General features: G+C 39.5%; 1 protein-coding gene across 6 annotated transcripts in view; it reads right to left on the bottom strand.

Annotated features, from left to right (window-relative positions):
- The window catches only part of rbfox1 (RNA binding fox-1 homolog 1), a 216,779-nt gene that overhangs the window by 101,953 nt on the left and 89,003 nt on the right, over nt 1-25,823 (bottom strand). For 2 of the 6 annotated variants that reach the window (XM_043235254.1, XM_043235258.1), the window contains exon 1: nt 10,123-10,636. The exons of 3 other annotated variants lie outside the window; for them this stretch is intronic. In XM_043235254.1, the coding sequence (XP_043091189.1) occupies nt 10,123-10,221 (99 nt within the window). In that variant the 5' untranslated portion in view covers nt 10,222-10,636. Of the gene's footprint in view, nt 1-10,122; nt 10,638-25,823 lie in introns of those variants that run through there. One more of the 6 variants, XM_043235255.1, reaches the window with a different exon arrangement.

The raw sequence follows: 25,823 nt of genomic DNA on the forward strand, positions 1-25,823 counted from the left end.
CCTAAACATCAACAGATGACTTAGTCTATCTATCTATTGATCCACTCATCCAAAATTCAAAGCTTTAAAAATAATAAAATAATTCAAACAATATCAAGTCGTCATTTGTTTCGACAAAATCTGCTTTAAACCTGTCTAAATTCTGTATCCTATTTGCTACCTCAATTCAAATTCAGTTCTTTAATTGGATTTTAAAAGGCATTCTCAATTCAATTCTGAACGGCACACGACCCTGTTCCCTTCACGGTCACGGGGCCCCTGGCATCATCTGGGCCGCACCTGGCCCCTCCATTAAGCTCGACTAGTGCGACAAGGATTCCTGCAGTGGCCGTTTCTTCAGATCTCCCCGTGTTTCTCAGCACGACAGCCGGAGACGGACTCTACTGTCCTCATTTAGTCGGCCTTACACAACTACGTAGAGTGAGGAAAAAAAGGAGGATGAAAGGAAAAAAGGAGATGATGTCCAGAGGCGCACCCAAATAACAAAAACGTGAACACCGCAGCTGCTATTTCAGGCAGAGCGAGGGTGGGGGATACAAGGGAAGGCAAAATTATTTAAAGCCTTCCACCCCGGCTTTGTCTCAGGCAGCACCTCTGTACCCTTTCGGCCTTTGATGAGGCTCTTGAGGCGGTTTTGACCCAGATAAAATAAAGGATTTAGTGCGTTTGGGAATCCGACATTAAAGCACTCTCTCCTTCTCCAGCAAAGCACATTTTGTAAAGAAACAAAGAGGAAAGCAGAGTGCAGAGAGATGGTGTCAGAAGTGAGAAGACAACATGTAGCCCGTTGCCTCTCTTCTCACTTAATCATCAAAAGGAGTTAAAATGCCAGTAGACATAATGAGGTTGAATAGAGGGAGCGTGCACACTGCTTTTTTTTTCTTTGCTCTTTCCTTCCCTCTCCTTTGAGTGGGTTTTCTGTTGTGCAACATAAAGATGCAAAACAAAATAATTAGGTCACCACCAGATCCCCGTAAAGATCACAAAGAAGAACCTAATTGTATTCTTCTGCCTTTTAACAGGGAAGACTTAGTACTGAATTCTCTGTCATTTTAGGCGGAATTAGTCTAACAATCGCGACCCACACCGCGCCTGGGCTGGCACTTCCTGTACTCGAGGGGGGAAAGCTTAGAGTCTTGTAATGACGCCGATTCTTCAATTATTCAGTGTGCTGTGTTTGAATATCAAAGGCCTGAAAGTTCAAAATGGAGGAGCCAATTGAGGGCCCTTGCTGGGGCCTGTGATAAGGCCTCTCTATTGTTGCGCCGCTGTCTGCAGATATTGATCTGCGGCTCTGTGGGTGGGCCCTGTGGAGGATGAACCTGTCCACTGCCTAAAGCCGGACCGCTCATCCCGTACCAGACAGGGAAATGAGTTGCCATGGACACCTGGTGAAATGTCTGCCATGAACGCCATTTGATTGACGACACGACTGTCAGCGCTGTTCAAATGCTTGTGTTGGCTTTAAGCTGTCACTGGCCAAAGACTGTCACAGTGCAAGACCTATATATGAAATATGAAATGCATACAAATTGTAAATATATATATATATATATATATATATATATATATATATATATATATATATATATATATATATATATATATATATAAATCTGAGAAAAGAAAATAAACAATCCAATACCCAATATCTAATGGCATATTGCTTCAGATAAAACTGTCACAAAATAATGTCAAATTAATGCACTGATATCAGTGACTTTGCAGTGTTTCTACTCTCAGCACATTCATCTCACTCTTGAATAAACCAGAGGCACAGTGCATTCTGGGACGTCTTAAATAGAATACTAATGTTTGCATATGAATATGAATTGATAGTTCTAAAACAAACACCCCACAAATGGGAAGCTGGTGAAAAGACAAAAACTCTGAGGGGCCAACAAAATATAATCTAATCGAAAAGACTGACTTCCTAATAAAGCAGTGCCATGACTCTTCATCAATTTGACACACCGAAAAGGTCTCATATTGTGTCTTGCTGGTTTGTTTACAAAATGCCAGCGATGAAGTGAATTAAAAAAACACTGGCATCCTTCATGGTACGGACGCAATGAATCTTTCTCTGTAGCCTTAAGAAAGGTGCGGATGGACTCCAAAATGGTTTTGCCCGTGCTTGCCTTCCTGACTTCTCCCTCCCCTCAAGCAGGGCATTAATTAATCCAAGCTGCCATGTTACAACCTCCCTGCTCAAATTACTAATATCCACACACTATCTTTTCCTCCCCATCTATTTCATTTACATTAACTTCTGCACTCGTTCCCGTCACCTCAAATAAACCACATCACAGGCTAAGAGTGTCTCACATGACCAGGGTTTATGAAATCCAAACAAGAATTAGGCTCTCTATATTACAGAACTTGGCATAAGGACAGATTACTGATTACACAGGAAGAAAAAAACGAATGGGAACTCTGAATAACCACTCGGTAAAATCTTACAGTTAAAGAGCCAACCAAAATGCACATTAGCTGGACCAGCCAAAAAAGACAAATGTAGTTCATAATTCATTTATGATTTAAAATATTTAATAGAAACTGAAGTTTATGTTTTTAATCTACTGAAATACATACGAGCTGTATAAAACATTTGCAGCAAAGTATCAAGTATTTGTAGGCAGATCAAGAAGTTAGCACCAACCTAGGATTTTTCCACTGGCTTTTGGATTAATGCAGAAAATAAGCTTCATCAACAAAATTTGTATTCATTTTGAAGCCAAATACAAGTGCCATAAACAATTTAAACAAAATAATCTCTTGACTTTGACACCACAATCACTAAGACGTTGTTCTCTGAAAGAAGTATCCTGAAAGATCTCAAGGACATGATTATAAACATAACGAGGCTGTAAAAGATAAATAGTGAGTAGATGGATTTTCCTGTTCAGTGTGATATGATGTTTAGTAGACATTTAGCCCTTGTTAGCAACTGCATTTTTTAAGTAAAGTCTGGAAAAAAAACAAATCTGCAAATCCACAATAGTTATAGCAAACCCATTCCAAACCCCAGTGTGGAAACCGGAAGTGCTAACTTATTTTTCGGCTGACTTGCCAACATAGAAAACAGCCTTTCAGGGGGTAACCAAGATGGCAGGTGTGTGAACCAGCTTTACTAAAAAGGGCACGTGCACATGTGACGGATCATCAGCAAACCATGCCCAGATAACTTCACCCATCCTTCAGTCTTTTATAACCTCCAATACACGTCAAAACGCCCGGCTTTCCGCACTGCTCAGGGTTGCTTGCAGAACAAATCAAGTCACAAAGCACTAAAGGGACAAATAGTAGGAAATAATAAGATAAGTGGAGAAAGGGAAGAGCGAGAACGCCGGGAGAAAGATTCCACAGTAAATTCATCACAAAAAACGTACCAACAATACCGTCCACCTCTCCTCGGTGGCTCGAAGCAGAGTGCGCCGATGCATTTTATGATGACTCCTCATTAGAAATCATAGCCTGACGAACTAATACATCACCCCCTGTGTATGTTTGTGAGATCAGCAAATATAAGAACGGCCGAGATCAAAAAACAGAGATCTCGGCTCAGCCGGAGGCCGGGAGAGCGGGCTTGAGTTTTGGGCAGGCGCTGCAGTAGAGCGATCGCTCTCTGTCTAATTACTGTATGAGCAGAACAGGCTGCATTCACGCCCTCGGCCAGGGAGGAGCCCACCACAGGCCCACGGCTCCGGGATGCAGTCAATCAGATGAGAGCGAGTGAGACGAGAACCCCGAGCTGACAGCATTCCTCGGGAGGCTCGCAATTAACACCAACTCGATTCACTTTTTGCACGGTATCCGCGCTAAGGCTAAACGCTGGCGTTCCTTGATATTGTTATTTGCACCACATTCGTGCATCTGATTAAATATTGATTAACATTAATGAGACCGCAGCCCCTCCCCCTCTCCCTCCCTGCCAAAAAAAAAAAAGAAGCTGTCCCAGTTTTTCTCGACGATCCAAATAATTGAACAACTGTTTTAGGAGCTGTATAGACACTGTAGATGTGGAGGCTGGTGATGCAGGTTTTTTTTTTTTTTTTTGCTTTTCTTTGCCGTTTTTTCTCTTTCTTTTTTTTCTCCACAGCTCCCTGAGGTTCACTTGATATGTTGGGGTTTGTTTCTAATGAGCTGCCTGCTGGCTGGGATGCAGTTCCATTTCAGAGCAATTACAGTGGCCGTAATCTACAGCAAGCCCTCAACATGCCAACTCCACCTCCTCCCCGTATCGGGCTCCGGTCTCCCTGCCTCTGCTGACTGACCATAAGCAGGGAGCGCTCACATTAAGCAAGGCCTGTCACAGCTGAGTGAAGGCCCTGCTGGACAGAGTTAACCAGCACGACGGGAGCTGACATTTGTTCATTTGGATGTGTTAAACACAGAAGCTCATAAAACATCGCTCGAGCCCGGCCGCTCAGCAGCTGGATAATTACTTTCAGGCAGCCAGAAGACAAACACGAACGCGAGCGCATTACGGGGCTTCGGCTCAATCTTTTCTCCGTCTGCTTCTGTTCTCGATGCTTTCCTGCCTTGCTTTAATCAGTCTCTCGCATCTTTCCCTCCTGCTCTCTTTCTTCGGTTTTGCACGCAGGTGTAGGTGCTATTGTTTGAGGGAATACTAAAAAGCAGAAGGCGCTTCTAAATGAAGGATGAGCAACAACGAATACGGAGCTCATGAATATTAATCGGCTAAATCTGAGATCGCAAAGTAGTCTTCCCAGAGTCACTACTCTTTATCCATTAATATTCATATGCCATAAATGTTAGGCTATTTTACAATTAAAGTCAATTTTACGTTTTATCAGGTATTTTTATTTCTATCTATCTATCTATCTATCTATCTATCTATCTATCTATCTATCTATCTATCTATCTATCTATCTATCTATCTATCTACCTATCAGCTTCTTAATTTATTGTTATTATATAAAAAATACATGAATACATAGCTTATGTAAAAATAAGCTCTACAACTGCAGTTTCAGATGCTAAATTCAACTAAACTATTGGACATATCATTTTCATTAAAACAAAACAAAAAAAGAACAGCAATTTAAATGCCATAGACAGATGCAAAACGCAATATTTAACCGTTTTGTAAAAATGCAAGAAAATATCTAGTCAGTGACACTGATTTTAATTGAAAAATCTCATATTATTCACATTATATAATTTCTGTAATGTATAATTCAACGTGATATACAAGAAACGTTAAGATTCAGCGTACTGTACATAAAAAAAATAAGTTTAAATGCACTTGCAATCATACAAAAGATTACATTTTTATTTTATTTCACTTATCGTTTAGACAACCGATTTTCCCCAAAACTGTCCATTTCTATCTCTGGACAAATTTTAGAACCAGTCAACAAGAATGTGGGCTGACCACAGAACTATTTTACGGCCAAAGCACGTATTACGACACCCTAACAAAAATACTGTATCACACACAACAGCCTTCCAGAAATAAAACGAAACCACCGTCACTATAAAGATGCTTCAAGTGAACTGTAAAATGCTCACAGAGAACAGAGAGTGCCTTTGCAATGCAGCCACGCTGCTACAAAAAAAAAAAAAAAAAAAAAGGAACAGGGAGAGGATTGGTAAATTGTGCAACAGCTGCAAAAGCAAACAGACATTATTATGAATGTGAGAGACTAATCACTCTTCTACACACAAACACACAAACAGGAACACATGTGCCCAGCAAGGCCCGGCAGATGGTCTCCGCCCCCATTTCCATACACGCGTCGCCTCTCTCTCTTCCTCTCCCTTTCGTCCCTCAGCAATCTCCCACCTCATTCTTCCCTGCCTTGCGCTCTATCTCTCTCTCCCAGAGGGCCATGCACCGGTGCACAACACGCACACATGACCTAGGACATTCACTACCCTCTTGTTTGCATTCAAGCAATAACCAACTTCCACTAAGAGCATGCAAACAGAGCAGACAAAAGGATGTGATCATTTAGAGTCATGGCCCATGACAAGCGCAATAGCCCTGGCCTTTACCTGCCTGTCAATGCTTACTGAAGGGTTTGAAAACTCATCAGGACTTGATGACATGACCAATCTCTCATTTCAGCGACTCACGGAGCGCTGCGAGATGGGAAGTGGATGGAATAAATGAAGCGCTACACAAAGAGCCAAGGATATAGATTTCAATGCCATGCGACAATACAAATGAAACTTTCTGGTTAGCTTTTAATGCATCTTGATTGAAAAAGATCAGACATTAGTGCCGAAAACAAAACACACACACACACACACACACAAAAACTACAGCGTCTATGGCGGGGGTGGTTTTCAAATTGAAGGTTAAATGTTAAATTCACCGTCTTTGTTTGAACATGCTTATATCGTTCTCTGCATATTTGCCCTTTCAGAAACCTCCCCCAGCACAATGAAAGGACAGGTTCGCTCTCAGACCTAAGCTCTTAATCATCTCCAATTTATTTTTGACGCTTAAAATACTTAAAATCAGCATCAATCACTTTATGTGTCATGCTAACCTGGGAAGAAAAAAAACCTGCAATTGATTTCCAAAGCTATTTCAAAACTTTAAATAATGAAATTAACCGTAATTTTATTTGGCGGAATGTCTGAATTTAAATTAAATCTCAAAACTACTTTTTTGATGAGACTGAGGGGAGAAAAAATAACATAAACACTGAAGCCAAAAGAGCCATTAAAGAAATAAAGCAGCACTTTTTAAATTGACACAAGCCTTGCTTTTAAATGGGTAGTTGACACAAAACAAGACCTTTTTAAAAATAAAAACATCATGATTTCAAGATTCTCACAAACGCTTTATGAATATACGAGTACATCTAAGGTTCTGTAACAGGTAACCTGTTTTCTTTTTTTAAGTGCTTTTTTATTATTTTTCATTTTAAAAAGCCTTGCATTCGATGACTTTTAAATCAGTAATGAATCTTTCAAAAGAACCAAAGGTTACAAAAGCCTAATAGAAACATTTTAATCATGATAAAAGTAATTTATCATTAATTTAGTACATTTAAGTATATTTTAATTTTAAAAGGTTAAATTTACAATTTAGTGTAGCATTTATTTATAGTATTTAGTATAGCATTTCGCCTCTCTAGCTCTCTACTGTACGTGATTACAGTTAATAAGTGTAAAAAAAAAACTACGATTATGCTGCATAAATATCTAGTATTTACACACACACACACACACCAGCTCGACAGACTAGCCCCAAAACCGAGTGTTTTGCGTCATACAACACAAAAATACACCGCCACAAAGCGTCACCTGATCTGAATCACGGTTTTTATTTTTATTACTTTGATGCATGAGCCTTTTGAGAAAGAAACTGAAAAGCAGAAGTGTCCAGGAGGCGTGATGGTGTATGGGTGCGCTACTTAAATAAATGAACAGCACTGAGCAGATGTAATGGAAAGGAAAGAGAGAGGAGCAGTTACGCATAGTCAGCACAGATGGGAGCAGCGAGAGAGAGAGAGAGAGAGAGAGAGAGAGAGAGAGAGAGAGTGAAATGGGGGCCGTAAAAGATCTGCTGAAAGAAAGCTAGAGCCATGTGACTTTGGGCTGGATTGATTTTAGCCGTGAAGACCAGGCGACCACACCTCCCACACCACCCACTCCAGGTCAGGCTGGGGTCCTGCGGCAGGAGGGAGATAGGAGCGGGTGCAGGACGCCCCCGGCTTTAAGGGTCAGGTGAGGTCTATCTGGCAGCTGCTTAAACCTGCCCCACTACTGACACTAGCACTGTACAAAACGCCCTAGTCCTGAGGGTGAACGCAAACAAATAGCATTCGTAAAATGTGCTGGGAAAAGCACACGCATACGTAGGGATAACATATGCTATATATATGCATTGGCTGCTGGGCCTTTTAATAGAAGCAAATAATCAAACGTCTCTGTTTGACACGATGCTGTCGCTAAGAGACGCTTGGGGTTTTATTAAGTAATTACTTGCCATAATTCTGTCAGTGGATGCAAACAATCCACGAGAACTTCAGCTTAACAGGTTCTGCTTATACACAATAAAACATAAGCTATTCCTAGACAACATCGTTCCGCATGCCACGTACACGTGACCCACATGTAAAGAAAGCAAATCGAGAAAAAAAATAATAAAGTCGCGTCGTCTGTGCCTAGTCCTGAATGAGACCCCAGCTGTAGTGAAATGTATTCAAAATGTCTTGCATCTCAGCTATAAATAGTCTCAAAGACCCAGATTCCCAGTTCACTCAGCACACGTGAACGCGCGCGCACGCACGCACACACACACACTCGCACGCGGTAAACAGAAATGCTTGTGCAGGCACATAAATATCTGAGAAACAGAAAACTAAAAATCAAGTAAATCAACCTCTGTGTCACGACGATCTTAGAACGTCAATTTTGCAAAATGCGAACTGTAGCCAACACAAAATGGAAACAAAAAATAACTGATATATAAAAACAAAGCAACTTTCAGGATAACAAGAAAAAATATTGAAATGACAGATAATCTTCACTTCATGCAACCTGGTACTGAAGCGTCGTACGTTTAAAGCAGCATCTGTTCTCTCACCGAAATGAATGACTGACATACTCTGGCTTGATTAGAGAAATAAATCCTGCCTCTTTGTTAGAAAAAATATATATATTTATCACTCAGATGTATTTGCAATTAAACTGACATGGAATGCAATTTCTATTGGATAAGACAAAGGTTAGAGATGTCACTGAAGGTTAATGGTGGCTCGGTGCGACAGATGAAAGTTAAATGAGATCACTGATCTCAGTCACGTCGAGTCTGGAGAGAGACATGCACTGGCACATAGGATCTGATGACTGATCAATACCATAGATTAACTTTTGATTTGATAAATCCCCTTGAATTGTCATCACTCTAGGAGCCGACTCACTGTTTGGAAAAAGCGCAGATGACAATCAAGTGTATCAGATAATCAGGGGATGAAAAGACGCCCAAGGGTGCAGTCTAGCACATTAATGACTCTAAATTAAAAATCTTTTTTTTTTTTCTTTTTCTGTGCAGTATGATCTCAGTTAATCATAAAAGAGATTTAAATATAATTTAATAAGAGTAATTATATATATGTATGTAACAACACACACACGCACATCAAAAAATTAAGACCTAAAACAAGCTAAATGCATTAAACAGACACATGCGCACACAATATGCTGAGCACATGAAGATATGTAGCAAAGTCATAAGAGTCAGCAAAATTGTTTATCACACAGTACAACCACATTAAGTGTTTTACCTCTACGAGACATGGAAAATCAGCTCACACTTTTACAAACAACCTTAGGATGCGTATTTATATATAGACTACTTTTAAGGCTTACTCAAAACAAATGACATGTCAGATTATTTATTTAAATTGATCGTGTGCAAACTTAAATAGCGACAGATGATTCACAAAAGATCCACGACCAGAACGCCAACACACTAGTATACAAAATCCCTCTCTTACCAAACTGTCCACTTTCATCTGTGTTCCACTTACACTTGGTCGCACACCCACACACACACACACACACACACACACACACACACACACACACACACACACACACACACACACAGTCTGTGGCAAGCCGCCTGATCATTTATTTCTTCCTCACTAGTATCTATTTTGTATGTTAGAGCTTGTTCATTTAATTAGCAGTAAGTAATCCAGCAGTAACTAGTAGGTTTCGCAAGTTCATTAGATTCTGTAATATCTCTAATAGTGTCTTGTATGTATTTGCAGTTGCATAAACATAGCCGCTAAGTTAAAACTAGTAGTTAACCAAGAGGAAATCAGTCATACTTTTCAGATTCAAATTGGACCAATTTACCACTGTGTAACCAAACTAAAAAAGTTAATGACCTGTCTTAAAAAAAAAAAGTAAGAAAAAACAACAATCTAAGAAGTTTATGCAACTGGCAGGTTTTAGCCACTAGTTTTTTTTTAAAACATTAAAGCACTATACTCTAGTAATAACAAATAATAATAATAATAATAATAATTATATATATATATATATGCATGCTAAAACGGCTTGCCACAAACCGCGTTTCGCATATTCGCACTGGATTCCGCGGGCTCGGAGAGAAGCTCACTCACTCACCTGCTGTAAGTACATGAAAGTCAAGGCACAGGAGAGCTGCGGACACATGTCCACGTTTGGCAGGGCGACGCACGTTCCGCCCGTCAGGGGATGCTGCATCGTGTTTGCGTCCGCTCGTCCTGTCCTGTCCTGACCGCCGAGTTTCACGGGTTTTTAAAGACTGCTTTAGCAGGATCGGTTGCCGTTATGAAGCCTCGAAGCAGCCAGCGGAATGTGCGCAAACGCGGCTGAATAACCGGCTACGAGCGACTGTGGATGTTTGAGCGCGAGCGTACCGGCGGTGAGCGAAAACACAGCGCGCGTCTGTTCTTGTCCGTTTTGATTTGAGTGAAGCCCTCGTAAATGTGCGCGAAACTCTATTCAGTCCGTTTCTGGCGCTTGTAAATAAACTCAATAGCGGGCAAGAGATGAAGAGAGTTGGTGACTGGACGTAGTGAAGTTGAAGCGGGTGTGATTTTCCATTCGCTGTCAGAGGAGTCCGGGCGCACCGTCTGTTTCATTGAGCAGCATCTGAATCTCCGAGGCGAGGAGATGCGGGGCGGGGGCCAATCCTAAATCACACATTCATTTTTACCGGGGTTGGGGGAATCTCTTGCGTGAAACTGAATTGTCCTTATAATTTACTATTATGGCGCCGCACAAAGCACGCGCGTTTAAATGCACCTCTCCGCACGTAAACAAACTACAATCGCATTTGTGTTCCATTAAAATCATTTCATATCAGCATGTAATACTTCGGCGACCTGTCTAACCTAATACCTTTATTTAATTTACATCACTTATAACACTAGGCTATTTGCCGTTCCAATGTTAAACAAGTGAAAAGAGTAAAACATAAATTTTTATTTTGTACAGTGTAGAATAGTTTAAGTAAATCTTTTAACATTTTAACGGGTAGCTATATATGTTGGGTTTTGAGGGTACAGGGTATTATTTCTTTTGCACTATGCATTTCAATTGGATATAGTAGGCTGAACAATTTTCTTTTCTAAAATCATAATTATTTTAATGAGCAGCTGAGTTTTCCATAAAGTTTGTATTTAAATATGCAATTTTGTATTGACATAAACCATCCAAGTTAATAAATCTCTTTTAATAAAATAGACTACAAAAAGTGATTTGTTAAACCTTGAAAATGTGGGAGAAACCTGTAGTGGTGCTCACCTAACAGTGTAAAAAAATGTATAAAAATATCTGTACAAAAGCTAGCATCGCAACAAAATAAGTAAATAAGGAAAAATAAAATAACATTGTGTGTTAATCCTCGTAAAACCTTAGGTGTTTACATACTGTGCTTTAAATTTACCATGGCAACCATATGTTCTGTGAAAATGTGGTATGTGTGTGAATGTTATTGTTGTAACTATGGTAATTTGCTTTTAGAGCGCTGTTATTAAAACTATGTTTGATATGTAAAATTTTGAAAAGGAAAAAAAAACACATCAATGCAGAACTTAAAGTGAACTCCTGCTATGAACCATCTGAACCATTTGGTTCATTTCCAATAAAAAAAAAACCCAAATAAAAATTACTTGACTATTTTACAATGTAGTTGATACAGAAGCCCTCTGAAGATACTGAATCAAAAATATACTAGTCTTTGAGGTTAAAAATAATAATAATAATAAAACAAAATCACCAACACAAAAACAATATGATTGATTTTCAATGTGTACAGCCTGAAACAATGTTGGTGAGAAATATATTTTTGTGCACTGCAGTGGAAAAAATGTGGAAATCATTATATATATATATATATATATATATATATATATATATATATATATATATATATATATATATATATATATATATATATATGAGATTATTTTATTTTGAACTAATGATTTGACAAATTTGCTGAAAGTCCTTTTAAAAAAGGAAAGGAATAACTTAGACTTTGGATGAGCCATATCAATAAGTATTTATGAAAAAAGAAGCCTTGCACAAAAAAGGTTCACTGAGCAAACTGAGACAGAGACATATAAGGGCAGCACAACAGAGTAACTGCTTATCTGAATCATAAAAGAACATTTGTGTGCACACTAGGCCAAATGTGAGCTACTAAATAATTAATTAAAGCACACACAAATGTTCGAATTTATTGTTCATCACGCTTCTTTTAAAACCACCCTGGCCCTTATCTCCCTATCAGCAGCAAGGCCTTTATTGTAGATTCATTAACAGCTGTTAAATGTTAAATACAACTGATATTCAACCAACGGGCCGACCAAGGTCTAAGCAGAAAGTGCAAAGATATACAGTAGGGGGAAAAAAAAAATTGAATTATTCATGTTCTTTCTCTTTAATCTTTTTCCCTCCCTCTTTGCGCCACGTTACAACCTAAGGTGACTCGCAAATCCATAACAAGATTTCATATCCTTGTTACTTTAAAAGAGCAGAGTCATAAAAATCAATGTTTTTCTATGTTGCACGAGGGGCCGTAATTAAAAAGGGCTTCTGAGGAGCCGGCAGACATGTATTATGGAGAGGGCAGCAGACTGCTTTGCTCCATTTTACTCTTTTTCTTCTCCACCCCACTCATAGCCTGAAGGCAAGACTATTTCTTCCCCCTCCCCGTCCATAGACGTCTTCACGGCCTTTCCTCCTGCATTCCTCTTTTTTTTTTCCCCTGTCTTGATGCTACGGAGTACAAAATATTAACTTGACCGTCAACCGGTGCATATTTTTTTTTCTTAAGAAATAAAAGAGCATTCAGCCAGCGTTTCATCGCAGATAGTAGTGTTTATTTCACTGCGTGTCACTGTGCCTTTGACATGTGATGAGGCATGGCTGCCCTTTGCAGTGCGTCTGTTGTCTTCGCCTTTACTGAATAAATAAGCAGGGACTGCATATTGAGAGAGAGAAACCTCGTTTATCTCTTTGTTTGTCAGTGATGGCTCTCTCTCAGATTTCTTGTGTACATTGTGTTATTGGTCTGTCTGTGATGGGCAGAAAGAGGGGGAAGGGAAGCAACAACGTTTCTAAAGCTTGTGTGCTCTTTTCTTTTGCACCGGATGGTTCATGAAAAAAAAAGCCTAATGTCAAATTCATTCAAAAAATAGCACGATTCTATTAAAAATGAAATGATCTTTGCCATGCGGAAAACCGGTGAAGTTTTTGGGTTACTTAGATAACAGTTTACTACGTATTTCTACATCAGATCGTCTGTCATCAAAATCAAAACAAAAAACAAAACAAAAACAAGTAATTAAAATCACCTTTATATCTGCATGCCCTTTTGCATAAAAAGTTGCATAAAAAAATAAGAAACAACCAAACGCAGAGACATTTTTCAAAACACCTCGTCGTACAGGTTTAGAGCGATATGAGCGCGACTAAATAAAGATAGAATGTTTGATTTGGGTGAACTGTCCCTTTAAGACATATTTCTTAGTGAAACAGAATACAGTATTAAGACATGTAGGGCGGGACTTCACAGTATCCATTGGGGTTTGTTGGAAGTGTGTCAAGTAAGCCATGATATTATTGGTGAATATTATTTTCCCCACCCGCACAGCTTTGGTTACATCAGCAGAGGGAGAGAAAGTTATTATAATTTTGACAAAAGTTATACTTTTCCCACCCTTACATTAACACGCGCAGATTAACGTACAACAAAACCAGAAACAGTTTGAGAAAGTAGATAAATACAGCTTTAGACAGATACATTTTGGACAAGACCAAAACGACAACAAAAAAGTCCCTTTTTCAACTCAAATGGACCTGAACATACAGCATTACCTGTGTTAACCGTTTTCCGCAATCAGTGCTTTTATATAACCGCACAACAACAATAGAAACCGCCCCAGAATAAGGAAGAAACCATTTAAGGTGAGAAGAAAATTTAATCATACCCTGAGCTGGAAAACTGTTCACGGTTATTTCAAGCTTTTACTGTTTAGATTGAATTTCACAGACATTTTATAGCTTCAGTAACTGACAGAAAAAGTGAGCTCGGTGTAATAACTGATATTGTGTGCCATGGTACGCATCAACACTAATGAGAAGGGCCTGCTACATATGCACCTAAAGAGAGGGGGAAAAAAAGTCCATGTCAGTGGCTAATCCTTAATACTTATTTTGCTTTGCCGTTGCTCATTTGCAATACACGCTTGACGCTCTGTTGTGCCGTTATCAGTTAGATATGACAAACACGAATACAAATCCCTCCCCATGAATTGTGTTTCTAAAAGCAGCCTGCTTCCCACCACACCACAACAAATTGACTCTCCTGTTAAAAGGCAACATGGTTGGTTGTTTCCATTATGTTTTTTTAATTATTAATGACAAGCTCTCGAAGGCGTACCAACAGCAAAACAAAGTCAAAGATGGAGATGTGTTCTGCTAAACAACAATCCTGCACGTACTTGTGACATTTTCGATCACAACGACAACTAATATCACCTTGTCGTCCCGCTTAGAGGGCGAAACGCAAAAGAAAATCCACACGCATATGACAAACAACACATCCCTCAGATGCTTGCGACGAAGCACAGCAGCTTTCGGAGGTGCGACGCAACTTTTGGCGTGTTTAGATCCCTCCGAGTGTCTGAGTAAATGAGCTGTGGCAGTGCTTGCCACATTGTCATTTAGGATCAGGTTGGGTGTATTTCAGTAGCAGGGTGCAGAGCTACAGGCCCGGGCTCCATTTCAGCCTGTGCACCCGATGTGAGCATCACCATCGCTGACAGACTAATAAGGAAGGACTGGCTGCCTCCACCCCGTGTCAGGAAGTTGACAGGACTGCAGCAGGTGCTGAACGTGTAGGGAAGATTGATGAAGTCACATGGAGGTGGATTGCAGGGAGCCGGTTTGGTCATTGTTAGTGTTATTTTTCATTACGATCCCGGCTTGCTTAATGTAAATCCTAAGTCAGGATGATGGCTAACATCCTCAGCCACAGCGTGATGGGTTTTGTGCAGAAAAATCAGCCATTATCTAGCCGGGCTGAGCGGGAACCGATGAGCCAGGCGTTCAGGCTGTGATGGCTGAGACTCATTGTAAATAGTATTGTTTGTTTCACCCGGTAGGTGGAGAATGAAGGCAACTTCTCCAATCATTTCCAATGGGAAAATAAAATAAAAAAATGCCACAACCGAATAGGAGCGATAGATTTTCTCCATTCGGGGCTGGAAATAGATGCGCGGGACCGTGGCAGGGCACGAAAGTCTGGCGCGGTCACGGACTGCATAGAAATTCAGCCCGTCCGTCCGTCTCCCGATATGCGACACTTTCCCAAACGCTACAGACGGCCACATCAGCGTCGATCAGCGCCGGGAGGCTAATCAGAGATTCCTTGCCGCTCTTTTACTTTGCACATTGCACAATTTGGAAAAGTCAGTTTACATGACAGTAATTACGGAAACAGATGGGGCTCCGGCAAAAATACGGCGGCGCAGAGACAATGGGCCCAATGCATGGGGGACTTTCGGGGGCAATGAGGAGTGCAGGCAGATTGCATGGCAGCTGAGACTGCCTTTCATTAGCACTTGAGTGTGCGTCTGGAAGCAACAGAAATGCGAGTCGTTTGTTACCCCGCTGCTGTCTGCGCTAGGGGCCTGCAAATTGATTACTGGGTGGGACGAGGCAAGCGATCCTTAGCACCTCCACACAGCTGGTTACCTAGAGCAGAAGCTGCAGAGACGCTAGCTGTCCACCCCCAGCTTTGGCTTGACAGCAGCTGCTGATCTGCGCTCATTTCAATGCATTAAGACTTTGCTGTCTTTTTAATTGGCAACAAAAACAATCCCATCTCACCGTTAATCACCTCTGTGGAAACGTGCGGGGGGAAGCAAAAGACGAGAGAATCTGTGCCTTTTCTTCTTTTTCTATTTTCTCCCGCTTTTCTCTTTTCCAGTGTTCCCATATATAAAAACCATGGAAACAGAATATCCTTTAAATAGAAGACAAACGCTCAGAAAAGATGGAGGCCAGCGGTAGAGTGCTAATTAGATGTTTGTGGGTGCTAAAATCATAACAAGTAATGCTGAAGTGTTTTTCTACCAATTAGTTCTTCGGCTCATAATCGAAACCCCAAAGGTTCAGAGCAGATATATAAAGGCTATAAAAAAAACAACGCACTAAAAGGATGTTTGTACAAACAGGGACAGGGGAAGGGTTGCGGACAGGGCCGGGGCGAGGGCGGGCGCTCTTTACGCCCAGACGGCGATTCGGAGCGACATCTTAGAGAGCTGGGGCAAACGCCGTGGATGACTTCCCCGTGCTTTCACCAGGCACTGCCATTAGAGTGCTTTAGCTTCCATTAACGTGTCACTTTCCTTTGCTGCAGAGCCCGTGAGGAGGGGGCGATTCGTTCTGACAGGACCAGGGGCTGTCACATGCAGTAACGGTTCAGCACCGACCAACAGAAAAAGCCTCAGAGCTGACGGATCCGCGATCCATCAGAGCTGACGCACGGGCCTCCTCCACCACGGATCCGACTGAGGCGCGTGGACAGGAGTCCATTAATTAACCGCTTAATATGTGAAGCTCTGAAAGTCCTGCACCGCTGAGCATGGCGCTGTCTTGATTCGAGCGAGTTAAAAGGGAAAAAAAAAATGAAAAGATACAAAGCGTAAAGATTCACACCAGTAATGAAAAACCTTACCAACGGTGACATAAATGATGTAAAAGGGATTCAGTCTGCTTATGTGTCACATTCACATGGCCATTCTATAATTAGCGGAATGTGCGATTCTATAAGTACTGTTTTAAATCCAAGAAAAAAAAAACGGAAAAAAACATTAACTCACAAAAGCGTGTTTTGATTTTGTCAACGATAACAAAGAATGTGGAGAAAAATGTGCACCATAATGGTAATTAATAGATTACGTCAATTAAAACGTTAACAAAACATGTAGAGAAAAATAAGATGAACAATGAACCAACACTAGCTTTGAAGAAGAAAAATCAATGAATCAATTACAAAATATTACTAATAAGGTTAATATTTTCAGGGGGAAAAAAAATCTGGTAAACTGTGAGCCACATTTCAAGTAAATGGGTTTCACTGACGTCTCCATCTTTGGTATAATACAACAGCGGGTCCAAGTACATCAATATTGCGAAAGTCTTGCGAAGGGATGCTGCGTTGAAGTCATTAGCATATCATTAATTAGCTTCCCACTTCCTTATGAAGATTGCAAAAGAGCAAAGGCCCTCCGGAGGGACTCGCCTTCATTTAAGTGGCAGCGTGAGGTAGGGAACAATCGGAGGAGTACTCGTCTCCCGAGACCACTCCCTGTAATCATCAGCTGCTGCTCTGAGACACGCCCTGCTCATTCATACACCCTCTCACACAACCAACCCGCCACGGCACCTGTAATTCAAACGCCAGCTAACCCAGCAGCTGGCAAATTATATCAAAATGTCTGATGTTTGCGCTGAACTTCGGAGCCAGTCAGTCTTACTAAAAGGAGGACAGATGGTACCGTTTCTTCTGTTACTTTTAGCGTGTACAGGCAAACAAACTGGCTTCGCCGTCATGATGTTTTATGAGATTTGACAGAACGAGATCTTGATGCAAACCATTACGGACATCACACACCGACTGAAGCAATCTCCAAATAAACTTCTGCGATATTTAGCCTTACACTCAACATGTTACAGCGTTGTTACTACTACCTGAAGGCACTATTTACCCAATCAATGTACATCATTTATTTCTCTTTGTCATTTCAAACCTGTATCACTTACTGTCTTCCGTGAAACACAAAATATGATGATTTGAAATGCTTTTTTTTTTCATACAATTTAAAGTCAATGGGATTGGATGCCACTGACACACATTTTATATTAGGTGGCCTTAACTACTATGTACTTACATTAAAAATATAAGTATAATGTACGTACTATGTTAATATTTCATTGCAAAAACTTCTGCTGCTATTGAGAAGGGATACGGGTAAGGTTAGGGACAGGTTTGGTGGTATGGGTAGGTTTAATATAACACTGCGCTTTTTTTTTGGAAATAAGCTCATGGAGAATGAGCTCCCCCAGAATTAATAAGTGGAGTTTTACCATTTTTTAATACATTCAGAAGATCTCCTGGTCTGGCGGTAGCACTTTTAGCATAGCTTAGCATAAATAATTGAATCCAATTAGACCAGTAGCATCGTGTTCAAAAATGACCAAAGTGTTTTGATATTTTCCCTGTTTAAAACTTGACTCTTCTGTAGTTATATCGTGTACTAAGACTTGTGGAAAATGAAAAGCTGCGATTTTCTAGGCCGCTATGCTAAGGAACTATATCTCCCACTTCAGCATAACAATCAAGGAAGTTGGCTGCCGTACCGTGGCCGCAGCAGGTGCAGTGATATCAGACCCTCTTGCTTGCACAGGGAGTGTGTCTTGCAGGCTGGGGACTATTTTCAAGAGGCGCTGCATGATATAACTACACTTGCTGCGGCCATGTTATGACAACAGACTTCCTTGATTATTACACCTGAATGTGAGTACAATTCCTAATCATATCAACCTAGAAAATTGCAACTTTTAATTTTCCCACAATATAACTACAGAAGAGTAAAGTTTTAAATAGGAAAAATATTTGTATAAATATTTTTGAACGCGATGCTACTGGTCTAGTCAGATTCAATGATCAATGCTAAGCTATCCTAAAAGTGCTATCACAAGAGATCGTCTGAAAGGATTTAAAATTGGTAAAACTCAACTTATTAACTGAAGAATGAGCCTATTTGAAAAAAAGCAGAGTGTTCCTTAAGAGTGGGTCGACAGTGTAATTATAAATGTAATTACAGAAATTACAGATGTATTTACATGCAAGTATTTTAAAAAAAGTATAAGTACAATGTAATACATGTACGTAGATTAAATTATTAATTTATATGTATGTACATAGTAGTACATAGGCCACCTAATATTAAGTGAGACAATATCTTCTATTGCTTTCCTTTGAAAAATGGAAAGGTGTGCTGAAATCACATGAGGGTGAGTAAATAATGACAAAATGTTCATTTTTGGGTGAAGTACCCATTTAATAAAGCTCAAAATCAATTAGCAAACTATAAACGATCTACCTAATTTTCAATCACCGTGTTCTCCTGTAAGATCATCAATTACCTCGCTACTTAAAATAACCGTCATATGTACTATATTTCTGAGCTTATTCATCCGACTCTCGCTGCTCATTAAAGGCCTCTCCATTTGTTTGCTCACCGCAAAGGTCCTTAAATCTGCCACAACATACAAAAAGAGGCCAATTCCACTTTTCCCTGCGGTGTTAATTGAGAGAGCACGCTGTCTCCTGATTAATTATGTCAATGTATAAGAAACATCCTCTTTTCCAGTGCTGCATAAAAAGAGTTTCAGGTCTGAGCTTCCTCAAAGCAATGCACAATGAGCTTAACTAGTAGCCCGTAGATTACATCTGGACATCATGTCAGTGTCTTATTATGACAGGCCTTGACCGGAGATTTCAGCCCTCTGTCGCCCCGGGGCAAATGGGATCAAGCTTTTCCCGGACAGAGATAAATTCACTTCTTGGGTGCAAGCATTTCTTGAGGGATGCAATTCGAGTGTTAACGTGATGTAACACGATGTTGTGTGTTACAAATAACGCAAGGTGTTAATAAGTGAATTGCGAAATGTAGCTTCGAAAGAAGTGGAGGGACCGACAGAAATGGGTAGAATTATCTGGTGAACATGTTGAGGAAAACACACACACACACACACACACACACAATGCTCTGACATGCATAGTCTTAAAGCTGGCTTGCAGTAATTACCCAGCTGCTGAACTACTAGGGTGGCAGGAATGAAAATGAGTACCAATTATTAAATGCACCACAGAGAAGATAGAACACTACAGGAGGTCCACAATGGGACTCATGTTGCTTTGCCATAGCTCCATAAATGCTAAACGACTCAGAAAAGCATTAATATTCCAACTGTTCCATCACTGATTCCAATTTAAAAGAAAAGCGAGCACCTAGATATCATTCCAGTCAATGAGACGCCTCTAAAAACTATTGCGTTAGCCACCTGATGCATTCCAATGAAGGTTTCACACCTGTATGGAATGCATTGCACTTCCTCTCAGAGTGTGAGACAACAGGAAATAGCCACACACTGCATCTTACGACCGATATATGTGAAAAAGTGGATCTTACCCGCTCAAAAACTTCATTATCATCTTAAAAACAACCACAGGCCTTTATCAGGATAAAGATAAAGCGCAAATTAAAAATGCGACACAACAAATCATACTTCAGGAAAACTTTACACACATGGTTTATTTAGTTGTTTCAAATCTTTAATACGTTATGGTTAAAATCATATGACTTTCTCATATTACAAACCTTTGTAACCTCAAAACAAGATACGTATTGTTCTCGATACATTAAAGATGTTTAAATTTTAATTATACCAGTACATTTATAAATCTTATAGGATAATAAAGGACAACTGGGTTGGAAAATATATTCATAGATAACCCCCCCAACACGCATAATATATTGATGTTGTGGTTGTTATATATAAATTAATTTTGTGTTATTATTAGACAAAATATAAAAACATTAGAGTAGTAATAATATTTTTGGAATTCGTTTTGGACTGAAATTTTTTTTAAACAATTTTCACTATTAATTTAATAAGTAATTGCAAACAAAGGCAACATATTGAATTGAACACAACATTTTAGCTGAAAGACTAAAATAAAAAAAGTCACACATTACACATCACATTCTTATTATTTTCCCCCTTATTTTAAGGCTCAATATATTATGTTAGTTTTACCTTTAAACAAATACAAAATGTGGTCAATACGGCCAAAAATTGTCTACTGAATAACAAAAAAACCCCAACCATTTGCCAATGAATAAGAAAAAAACTATTGACCACACATATTGCTCAATCTGTTCCCACCAATAAATGTGACCAATTCATTCTGTCTTTCTTTCAAGCTACTCCTCTTGCCGTTCACAATGACTCCCTTAACGTTCCGACTGTATTATCCTGGGACTTATTAGGTAGCTATATCGTGCCAGCACTCATACTAAGATAACCCTTACCTGGTCTTATCACCGGCACACAAAAGCATGGGATCAAATAGGCCTCCATGTAATCCATCTTTGTCAGCGGCATTACGGAAATTACCTGTCACAACCATCATGGTCGAGATTGTGTGATTAAACACAAACTTTAGAAATAAATGCCCAAGGGCAGCCGAACATGGGTCTCAGCAAAGTATATTTCAATTGAGACCCCCCTATTCCTCCACCATCACTCATTAATTGCTCAATTCTACACGGAGGAATTACGAACGACACAATGTTCTCCGGAATTAAAAAAAAAAAAAAAAAAAAGGCAGACAGAATGTGGGAGATCATCACAGACTATTGCTTGTAGCCGCAGAATGATCTTTCATTATCTTTAATTCAGATAGGCAGTGTTTTCTGTCATTCCGCTGGGCTCGTGACAGAGCTGGAATTGCTGTTTCTAAAATAGAGCTGAGAAGTTAAATGGATTTAAACCTTTGTTCACCGCAGTCTTGTGTGCAGGCCACACTTAATGGAAATGAGTGTCTGTGTCTGACAAGATCGGAGGTGCACGTGCTGACCTGTAGCTTAAAAGAGAACTGCTGTAATTCATAGTACAATTAAAAGACATTGTCACGTCAAGCTCTCGCTCTCCCTTTCTTCTGGTCTGCACCAACCGGCTCAGTTCCACAGAGAAGCTGAAGCTCATTACATTAACGTTAAGACAAACATTCCAATGCATAAATGTTTACATACTTATGCTCTTATCTTAATTGTGTCAGCACACCTGCACGCATTTACAGAAGCTGGAAAAAGATGAGTAAAGGGTTTTATAATGGCATTTATTTAATTACGAGCATCAAACAATGCGAAGCGAGCTAATGTGTTTGTACAATGTTTACAACCTGATATATAATATATATATATATATATATATATATATATATATATATATATATATATATATATATATATATATAAAAAAACCTCTGAACTGTTCAAAGGTAAATGCATATAGGTTATTGTGGCTCTGTGTGTGACAGTTATGGTCACCAAGTGGCTTTATCTGCTTGAAGTCTGTTCATGCAAGTTTCCAAATGCACTATTTACTGCTGACAGAAATCACTTTTGAGCATTCAAAACTGTGTGGCTTATATTTTGTTGAGTTATTTATTTTTCAACTTCTGTTTACAAGGTTAGCTTAAAGGTTCACTCAATTTGGATGAAAGACCTTGCAAAATTGCAAAATGACCTTGTTCTGCAGCGTTCTCAGGCAGTTACAGAGAGGAATAGGAATAGAAATATTCAAAATTTAATCCCAAGGATTCACTCTGACTCCAAAGGAATATTTTGTCCTTTGAGAAATAATTCATGCAATATGTGTGGCAATGAAAATGATATAAGGTTAGGCATTAGATATTGATATAATAACTTATTTAGTGTTATTCGTATAATGGACTCGATTATGTCAAATTTAACATTTCTTTAATAAATTATGAGATGAGTAAGAGTAAAAATGTCACCTCATCTTTATGGATCAAAGTTATATTCTATGCCTATCAACTGTTCCCATAATTCTGATTAATACCCCGGTCCGTTTCTTAGGGAAAATATATTCATAGTCACACTGTCTTTTTTGCCGCATCTTTTTTCATAGTGGACAAATCTGCCTTTAAAAATTCTGAGGTCTCAACACATGCTGAACGGAAGAGCCCATTACTTTCCCGGTTTGACTGTGAACTCTGTGCACTGGTTTATTCCTGAGTGATCAAAGAGTGCCAAACTGTCAAAACCCAACAGTCCCAAAGACCAAGGTACAGCACATTTGATTTTTTTCAAGTCATCGAATACACAAACAGGCCTGCACAATAGAGAACTTTTTATTCTTCAAATCTCTTTAATGTCTGGGTCCTCGCTGAAGCGCTATTTTATAAGTTCTGGGGTCAGTAAATAAGAGTATTATTAAACATGGCTGTCAGCAAACCGAACAAGCCGAAGCGGTGGACAGCTTCCTACTAAATTATTTACAGCACGACATGCAGCATGAATTTGTTATTCTGTTTCTTTAGGTCCCACTATAACAATGCAGAGCTGCGGCGTATCTCTGCGCATTCCCCACCTGCTCTTCTGCTCTGCGCGTTACACCCATATGCCACTGCTAGCAGCGGGTGGACGCAACCAAAGATCATTAGCTTCAGACGCGGCAGGAAACGCTCAAAACTAAGAATACGCCAATCAATGAGACTAGTGGTTTGTTTCGGATCCAAAATGCGTCCTAAGACCTACTTGGTACTGTACTGATCAATCTGTGACTGCAAACATCCGGCCATGTGTGAAATCTATACATCTATACAGACCTGTGTGTTCATTTGTTTATTAATTAGCTGAACAATGCTATAATAAAATCCACACAATTCTGCACAAACTGCAATAAATAAACAAACAAATAAATAAATATATTTTTAATAAATAGAAAACAGCATTATTTTATTTAAAAAGAATTGCATACACACATATAAATATACGTATAATAACTAAATTAAGTTTTTAATTAATTTTTTAAATAAATAAAATCATAACATCCCAGTTTCTGCGCAAATTATTTGTTTTATTAATCATTATTTTGAATGGTTAAGCATAAACACATGGTTTTAGCATATTTGCATGATTATGTGACTTTGAAAGGTTGCTTAAAATTCAGCTGTTTCCATTACATTTTAAAATATATTATAACTGAAAACAGTTATGTTAAACTAATGATATTTCAAAATATTACTGTATTTAAGGTATTAGAATAGAGTGTGTACACCAAAAGCGAAGCAAATGTTCGCATTATGTTACTCGCTCTTACATGCACGTGGGATGTTTTTTTATGTCACTTGCGCGAAGGAAAACATAACAATGCTCTATTACATTTTCTGATACAACCAGACATGCAACACCCCAGTTGGCAATAGGCTCTTTTCTAAATGGCTTGCACAACAACGCACCATGCCGATTTCCAGCTCAAATTAAAATTTTCAACTGATCGAGACGAATGTGCCATGTTTCGCGGCAGTCGTGTCAGCCAATTTGCACCATTTGCGGTCACGTCGCCGATTTGCACGCATCCGTGTCTTTGCACTCAATTTTTTTTATATTCTATATTCTCAGTTTAATCTACTCACGCAAATACTTAAATAAGCTTTTGTTGTGCACGCACCATAAAAGACTTCTTTCAGAAACGAAAAAACTGAACTGTTAACCAACCACAAACATTGCTACGCTACTGTATTTTGTTATATTTATACTTAAACAAGCAAACCAAAAACACTGGCCAAGAGAAAAAATTTAAAAATGCATGCACGGCTCCTTATGTCCGCTAAAAAAATAGGGCTACCGACAAATGTTCGCGATGTTTGATCTAAGTTTTTGTCATGCATTAATGGTGCAATTAGGGGCGGGAAAAATAGTTAAAAAGATTAGATGGTGGAAATTCAGTCTCGCAAATCCATCAGGCAGAGTCATTTGAATAGAGTTTTGTTAAGATAAATGGACTGGTAATATAACGGCTCCTAGAAGAGGCCTGCGCTGAGATACGAGCTATTCTCTGTTGTTCCCCAGTGCCATCCCTTTTCTCTGCACGTCAATAGACTGAGAGGTGGAGCAACACTCCCCGTGGGCATCGCCTTTTCCATTTGGACTATTTGACACAACACCCTTTCTCCTCGCCTATTCAATCTGTGCCGGGCTTTCCAGTGAGCTAATGATGTTCCCTATTGTTTCAAAGGTTTCCTAGCAAATGGCATGTGTGTATATCTCTGTGTGTGTGTGTGTGTGTGTGTGAGGCGCTAAGCATGCGGGATGCTGGGGAGAGAGAGCTGACGCCCTCTGCGCTGAGATTGTGTGTGTGCCACAGCCGGAGTGTCTGGAAACTTTAAGCCTCCTTCACAGCTTGCATCCTGTCAGCAAAATTTCGCTAATATTGAAGCAAATTTGCAGCAATGGAGCAGAGCAGAAGTCATCACTATAAGCGAGGCTTTTTTTTCCTCCCGCTGAGGTCGTTTTGTTTGTCTTTGTTTTTTTGCTTACTGTCATAGCGTTGTATTAATAACTAAACCGCACAATTAACCTGTGAGCGCTAGTGTATTTCTTAGAATACCTTTTCTTCATTAAGATTCCTACCCGTTAATTACCTCACGGCTCCGAGTGCTTCGTAGCCTCCCTTCTCTAATTACTAACTGAACTAGCAATGATTTATTAATTGTGTATGATTAGTGTATCTGCAAAGGCTAATGCAGCCACAACTTACTTCCAGTCTCACCCGGTCCCTGAGACACAAGCTTTCATCAATCAGAATCAATCAGCGTTTCTACACGGCTCAGTGGTTGTCGTGAAATGCTCTATTACGGTGGAACGAAACTAGACTGTAATCTATACTATAATCCACGACGTACCTGACACATTATGATCTCACTAAAAACCTCCCGGCTATTACCTGATTGACTGCTAACTAAATTCTTCTCAAGGGACAATGAGGGTTATCAATATGTGGATAAAACAGCAATGATTCTTAAAAGAACTTCTGCCATTATTTACACTTCCTTCCTTTTAACGAATATATTCAAAAAGCACTATAAAAGCAGTTGCATTTGCTATGTAGTCAACTTTGCGATAGAAAGGGAATGAAGTCTTAATAGATTTTCACAAAAAATCTTG

The sequence above is a fragment of the Puntigrus tetrazona genome, chromosome 3 (assembly GCF_018831695.1).
Source record: "Puntigrus tetrazona isolate hp1 chromosome 3, ASM1883169v1, whole genome shotgun sequence".
NCBI lineage: Eukaryota > Metazoa > Chordata > Actinopteri > Cypriniformes > Cyprinidae > Puntigrus > Puntigrus tetrazona.